The 6,801-nt window shown below is 52.8% G+C and overlaps 1 protein-coding gene across 1 annotated transcript in view; it reads right to left on the bottom strand.

Moving 5' to 3' along the window:
* The window catches only part of ALAD (aminolevulinate dehydratase), a 16,383-nt gene extending 12,518 nt beyond the window's left edge, over positions 1-3,865 (bottom strand). Inside the window, exons 1-3 of the mRNA XM_019510386.1 lie at positions 2,199-3,865; positions 1,576-1,626; positions 121-180 (exon numbers count right to left, since the gene is read on the bottom strand). Coding sequence (XP_019365931.1) covers positions 121-180; positions 1,576-1,626; positions 2,199-2,455 — 368 coding nt within the window. The 5' untranslated portion in view covers positions 2,456-3,865. The remainder of the gene's footprint in view (positions 1-120; positions 181-1,575; positions 1,627-2,198) is intronic.
* Between the last annotated feature and the right edge of the window lie 2,936 nt (positions 3,866-6,801).

The raw sequence follows: 6,801 nt of genomic DNA, 5'->3' as shown, positions 1-6,801 counted from the left end.
CCGTCAACCTTGACTCAACCACAAGACTTAACATCCTAACCTGCCACAAGTAAAGCAGGAAGACTACATCAATTAATGTCCTGCTGCTGTAAAGGTTCTAACACTCAAAAGATCAGCACACACTTCAGACCATCCTCCACCAGGGGGCGCAGCATCCCCTCCAGCCTGTTGACTCCATACCTAGAAAAGGCAGTGGTGAGTGGGTGGGATAGGGCCCAGCCCAGTGCCCCCCCACACCTGGCTCCCTCTGCAGGGCAGTTGCTTTAGGGGCACTGTGAGCAGGCTTGATGGCAGTGTTTTCTACCCTGAGGTAGCTGAAGGTGATGGAGCATTCCCAGTGGGACCCTTCCCGGGGTGGGCAAGTGTGTAGCTGTAAAGAGGAATGATGCCCTGGGAACAGCCCCTACAATAGCTGGGGACCTAGCCTGAAGTCAGACAATGCACTGCAGATGGCTCAAAGAAATGCCAGCTGGAGATCCTGGGACCAGTGCAGGGAGGAGCAACCTCAGGCCTTATCTGGGGTCTCCAAGAGGCAGGAAACTACTGAAGAGTTATCTGCTGTGCTGGGGATGTGGAGGGAGCTGATCCCTGCCCAGTCTCCTCTCCAAGGGCGAGCAGGCACTGTCCTTGGCCACATTTATCTCAATGTTCCTGCTGGCCAGGCTGGGCCCCCTCTGCGTTGACTTTGCTTGCTCAGAGCAGGCACAGAGGCACTGGGTGAATGCACGGAGAAGGCAATTAACCCCCAAAGGGCATTGGCATGACAGAAGGGCAACTGAGGAGCACTGTGGCCAGGCTGGGCAAAGAGCAATGGGTGCTTTCTGTCCCAGAGAACAGTAGCCTAATTCCCCAAGCCCAAAGGCAGGCATGACAGTGTCACTGCTGGCAAAGATCCAGCTGGCACTGCCCTTGCTCAGGCCTACCTCCTGTCAGCCAGGTTCCCTGGACCAACAGGCAGGGATTTTATTCAGCAACCCCCGCCTTCACATTTCCCCCAATCCCTGAGTCCTCCCCTCCTCTCCCCACACCCTTTTTTCACACAAAACAGGCTGATAAGGGGAGTCACAGCAGGGCTACCACTAGCCCAGCAAGGTCCATAGCATGCTCAGAGACAGCTTTCTTCCAGGAAGGAAAGGGGAAACCTGCCTGCTGCTGCAGCCCTGTCCTTCTGCTAATTCTGGAGCTGCCCTCCTTCCTTCCCAGGATATGGAGCATTTGAAAGAACTGGTGCACTATGTGAACTCAGAGTAGCTATCCCAGCGCTCTGCAGAAAGCGTTCCCACTTTGGCTGCACCTGTTCCACTTGCAGCTTCCTGGGAGGTTTCTGGCCCCCTCCAAGAATCACTCAGGCAGCTGGGATGATGCGCCAGCAAGGCATGGCCTGGAGCTCTGTCGTCCTTGGTCACACCACACTCTGAGGCACAGAACAGCTGGTAAGAACTGGAATTTCCTAGCAGGAGGGTGCCTCCTTCAGCCTGTGCCCATCCCAGGCCATGTGCCAGGCCCTAGCCCTTGTGGACAGGAGCATTACAGTGAAACCCTCCTGGCTCACAATGAATCTCTGGAGGCTCCTACCTGGCTTGTCCAGGGAGGCTGGCGATCGGCTCCTCTGCATCAGGGTTGTCACTGAAGGCGTCATATAGAACAAACAAGCAGTCAGCATTGGACTCCAGACAAAGGGAGGCCAAAAGAAGGGGAAGCCCAGGGGCATACATAAATTGCTTAACCCAGCCAACGTAAGAAGCTGGGCAGCCAAGAGAATGAGTTGGAGCCAGGCCTCAACCATTCCCTATCTGGCTGCACCCAGGCCCCAGTACAGAGAGCTCCAGCCCTGCCACAGAGCCAACAGCTGCATCCCTGTGCTCCAGAGAGGGCCTTCTCTCCATGACTTGTGGGCTAGCCAAGAGTTTCTCCATCCAGAAAGCAGGAACTTGGAGCTGGCTCCAAGGTGTCTGAAGGAAGCTCATTAGAGAGCAGACCAAGCCACACACACAGGGGACACTCTGCCCAGGTAGGGAAAGGGCTCTTCGTTCTGGACTCAGACCACTGATGCCTCAACCTACTTCTGAAATAAGAGGTGTGGCACTCCAGCCTCCCTGATGAATTCCAGGCCCCATCTCTCCTTTGACCTGCACATGCAACATTCAGGTGCTTCGTAGCTGGAGAGGCCCCAACCTATAGCATCAGGCCTCACTTACGTGACAAAGATGGGGTAGATGAGGTTAGATGCATCAAAGGCAGTGGCTGTGGTCTGCCAGGAGCGCAGAATGGGGTGGAAGTAGCCGCTGTGGAGAATGGAATCTGCCTGCATCCTGGAAGCTGAATCTGAAAGACCAAGAGAAACAAGAGGGTGCATCTGAGCAAGAGCTGCCAAAGCCAGAGATGGAAAAGACCTGTTCCTGGCAGCCTGAGCAAGGCCATGGTCCAGGGGACAGACTAGAGGCAGCCCTCTCATAAGCACAGGGGGTCTATGCCACAACTCAGGTGATGGCACTGCCAGGAACCAACTCCAGCCATGCAGCCTGACTGGGAGAGAGGCAGCATTGCCAAGTGGGCTGTCGTGAAGAGACCTGCATTCCAGAGAGACCTTCCCCTCTTCGTGCCTCAGCTTCCTACCTGAGAAAGCAGGGTTTGGTGCTGACTCACTCCTTCAAAGCACCCAGACTTCCATGGATGAAAATACTAGTTATTAAACTTCCCCCATGTATAACCACAAACCAGCTCTCAGCACAGTGATGCTGTGCTGGACCCACCATGTCAATCATGTACAAGGCATCCCAGGGAGCATCTGCAGGCACCTTCAGCTTGAAGAACACCTTATACAGCATATTTGAGGACTGCAGGAGTCATGCCAAAGAACCAGGCTGTGATTTTCTAAGCCAAGTGCACTGAAGCCTCCAGGTAACACACAGATGCTGCTGGGAGCTCCCCGCAAAAGCTACATCATGCATGCATTAAGACTGCCAGGGCTGCCAACTGCTGTGTCACTTGCACAGCACCAGGGCTGCTGTCTTTCTGGTTACTAGGCCAGGACCCTTCTGCCATCCTGGGTATGCTAGTACCAAAGTTTTTCAGCCCCAACTAATTAGAGGGGTGGGTCTCAGAGAGCACATTCTCCCTGATTCCTCTCCTGCATCAACTACAATGGGTTTTTAGCACAGATGGCTAGAGTGACAGTGCAGCAGAACTGCACACTGGGGATAAAGCTTGTGACAGCAGCTGCCAAATTCAAGCAGCAAACAAGGCAGGAAGTAAAGAGCATAAGAAGTCAAACAAGGTGATGTGTCGGGTCTAAGGCCTGTAAAGTGGCCATGGTGACAAGCAAGCCTAGGTACCTGGGGGAACCTAGCTCTCAAGCTTTTCAGGGGGATAAAGCACTAGTGTCTAGCCCCACCATAGGATTTCTGCTGTCCCAGTGATATGGGCCCAGGACTGAGTCCTGAACAGCCTGGATGTCAGTGGCAGACACTTGTGAAAGCTGCATTTTGCACAGGGAAGGAAAAGGAACAGACACAAAGCAGCTGCTTTTGATCCTCCAGACCAGACTCCAACTGGAAGAGGCTTGCTGAGAAGAAAGGTCCTTAAAGAAGCTGGGAAATAAAGGCTGCATGTTCCCAGAGACAAGTCACTTTGTAGCAGTGCAGTGCCTCCTACTGCGATTACCACAAACAGGAACCCCTGAAAACAACAGCTGGAAGGGCGCTTGCTTGTTGAGAGTAGGTTCAAAGGCTGCAGCTGGCTCTGCAGAGCCATACCATGCATGCAGGCCTGCAAAACCTTCAACCACTCAAGAGCTGCAGTGGCATAGGCAGGGCCCTGTCCCCTCTGGCATGGCTATGTCAGGAATTTGGCTCCACCCCACTGCCAGCATGTACCTATGCATCTGGGGCAGGACATCAACCTGACCTGCTCCAGATAAAGCCTTTGCCCTTCAACTGCCTTGGCCCCAAACAGCCCTGAGATCCAGTGAGAGCAAGGCTGCCAGTGGCTGCTGTGGGCAGCACTAGCTGATTCCTGTAACCGCAAAAGGTATCCCTGCCCAGCCCCATCACACTTCTGCTGCCACTCAGTCAGCCCCCCGCCCGGTCTCCAAGGTCACACTGTCTGCAGCACCAAGGGGAGCTCTGGCTAAGAGCCTGTGTTGGAGAAACTGGGGGCCCCACCAGTAATGCAAGGGGAGCTGGCAAGGAAAACTGAGAGATCCTCATCAAAATGGAAGTGTCTTATCAGTTTTATCCAGGTACCCATCACTGCAGTGTCTGAACACCCTCACCTGTGCCATGCAGGAGGCTGAACTGGACAACCTAAAGGCCTGTTTTTGGCCTGAAGGAGAAGGTTGGATCCAAATATGCCTGGTCCCAGTTACCCTCCCATGCTGGCCCCAGTTACCTGGCTATACTGGCCCCAGTTAAGCCCTATGCCTAATTCAGGTGGCAACATCTGACCTGAGTCCTGCTAGAGTTACTGCTGCCCTTCAGCAACTGAACAGCAGCTGTGAACCTCATCAGTCTATCCACTTTCAATAAGTTGCTACAGCTTGGAAAGGACCCTAGCATCAGCAAGGCCTGGTCTGTCTGCAAACTCAGGCACAAAGTTCTTTTTGCACCTGCAAGGGTGGAAGTAGAGAAAAGAATAGATCTAAATTTTGCAGAAATGGCCACCTCCGGCCTCCATGCCCTCCCACTCCCATGGCTCAGAGGTACACAGTCATCTGGGTAGATATGCTGAAGAACCGTAGGCAGGCAGGGGTCTTTGGGTAGACGTGATATCTTTTATTAGACCAACTGAGCAGTTGGAAAAAAGTTCTTTGCAAGCTTTCCAGCACAACGCACCTTTCTTCAGGCATAGGAAGTCTCTGCTGTTGTTCTGAGATCTCCAAGGAATGAAAGAAGCTAAAAGTGTGACAGAAGGTCAGTAAATACGTGCAAATTAGGAAAACAATGGGTAGAGAAGGGAGGAGGGGAAGGGGAAATAGTGGGTGAAGGAATGCCAAAGGTAAGCAAGGGAGACTCAGCTGTAGTTGAGTTCTCTAAGGTAGAAAAGAGGCAGTCTGTGAAAAGTAAATAGCTGAAAATTAGGAAGACAAAGGGTAGAAAAGAAGGGGAGGAGAGGGGTGGAGGCAGGGAGTGTAAATAGTAAGGACAGGCAGGTACCTCGCAAATCAAACGTCAGGCAAGTTGTAATGCGTCATAAATCCCATGTCTATATTGAGTCCCTGATTTGTATGCAGTAAATTTATGAAGAGAAGTTTGTAGGGTCATCTACAAAAGTGTTTTGTAAGAGCCTTAGGGGAATATGACAGCAATCATGCAAGCCACTGGCTTAGCCAAGAATCAGCGCACCAAAGGAGAGTTTTCCTGATGATGCATCTTCTATCCATGGTGCTTCTAGGCTAGGACACTGTATGCTTGGCAACAGGAACCACCCATAAAGTATACCACCTTATCTTTCAAGTAACCTGTGGCAGGGAAGGTGAGGTTACTTCACCCATCTTAAGTACTGGGAAAAGTAAATTAGTGTTTTTAAAACCATCTAATTAGGGTGAAGGTGACTGGACAGTTATGAAGTCAGAAAGTGGGGACGGATGAGACCTAACACTATCAGTCCCAAAAGCATGCTGCCCTGTTCCATCTATTCCAGAGGGAGCAGAAAGATAACATTTTGTTCTGTGTAATCTATGCAGATAACCTGCTGTCTGTACAGACACATTTAAATTACGCTGCAGACAGCCACCCTGCTCCACCCTCCGCTCACACGCTTGATGTAGCAAGAATCAGTTTGGCGGGAACTGGCTGAATAATCCTTATAACAGATGGGCCTGTGACCCACTCTGCTGCAGATCAAGGCAAGAGTGAAGCACCGACAACTTGCCTGGGCTGCGAGGGCTCTGGGTGGGATGTTCTGATCTCCTCAGTCAAGGAGGAAAACAAGATTTGTTTGTGCCCAGCACAAAAGGGCATCGCATCAGCCCACCCCTGCAGGGTGAATAACCTCTGTGTTGACAGTGAATCACAGGCAGAAGTCCTGCAAGCCAAGAACCAGTGGCTAGGAGCAAACAGGGACAGGCAGGTCAGGCACGAACTCCTGAAACAACAGATCAGGCCCAAATCTACCTCTTCTCTGCAGGATTGGGGTGAACTCTTTCATACAGACCTTGGATACAACCAGGCTGGGGACTATGACTTAGCTCAGCTGACTGGACTCGCAGGCATCCCACTGCAGGTGGAAGTGCTGCTTTAAGGCCAGAGCTGCTGGAGGTGGCCGGCTTCCTAGCGCTGCTCGATAGGATGGCAGGATTACCAGAGCCCAAGAATGCCAATTATCCAAGAGCAAAGCAGCAGCTTTTTCCAAGCTAAAAAAAAAAATACTGGACTTCTATCTTGGCTCTCAGCCCTGCCTGCTCAGCAGAAGCTTTGGTGAATACTATTTGCACCCAAACTCTGCCAAACATTAACTACTGCTGCCTTGTTTATGGGCACGAGATGATCCACGACCTCCTTCGAGCTGAAGCTCGTTCCTGAGAGCCAGGGAGCTTGGAGGCTCCTAAGAGACGGACAGAAGTCCTCGCCCGCGTGGCGGGGGCGGCCGGGAGGGCCAGCGCGCGCAAGGCAACAGGCCCACCCAAGGGGAGAAAATGCGCCTGGTGGAAGAGGCAGCAGGGAAAAAGCAAGAGGGAAGGAGACGGCGGCTCCGTGTCCGGCTCCTCAGGGCGTTACGAAAGCACCGGCAGGCTGCCCAGCCGGGGTGCGCGCTCTGCTCGGCCCCGCACGCCGCGCCGCCAGCCTGGAGCGAGCCGAGCCG

Source organism: Gavialis gangeticus, unplaced genomic scaffold (assembly GCF_001723915.1).
Source record: "Gavialis gangeticus isolate Ggan-Ray unplaced genomic scaffold, GavGan_comp1, whole genome shotgun sequence".
NCBI lineage: Eukaryota > Metazoa > Chordata > Crocodylia > Gavialidae > Gavialis > Gavialis gangeticus.
Note: the sequence above shows the minus strand (reverse complement) of the source record. Positions and strands in the feature narration are given on the sequence as shown.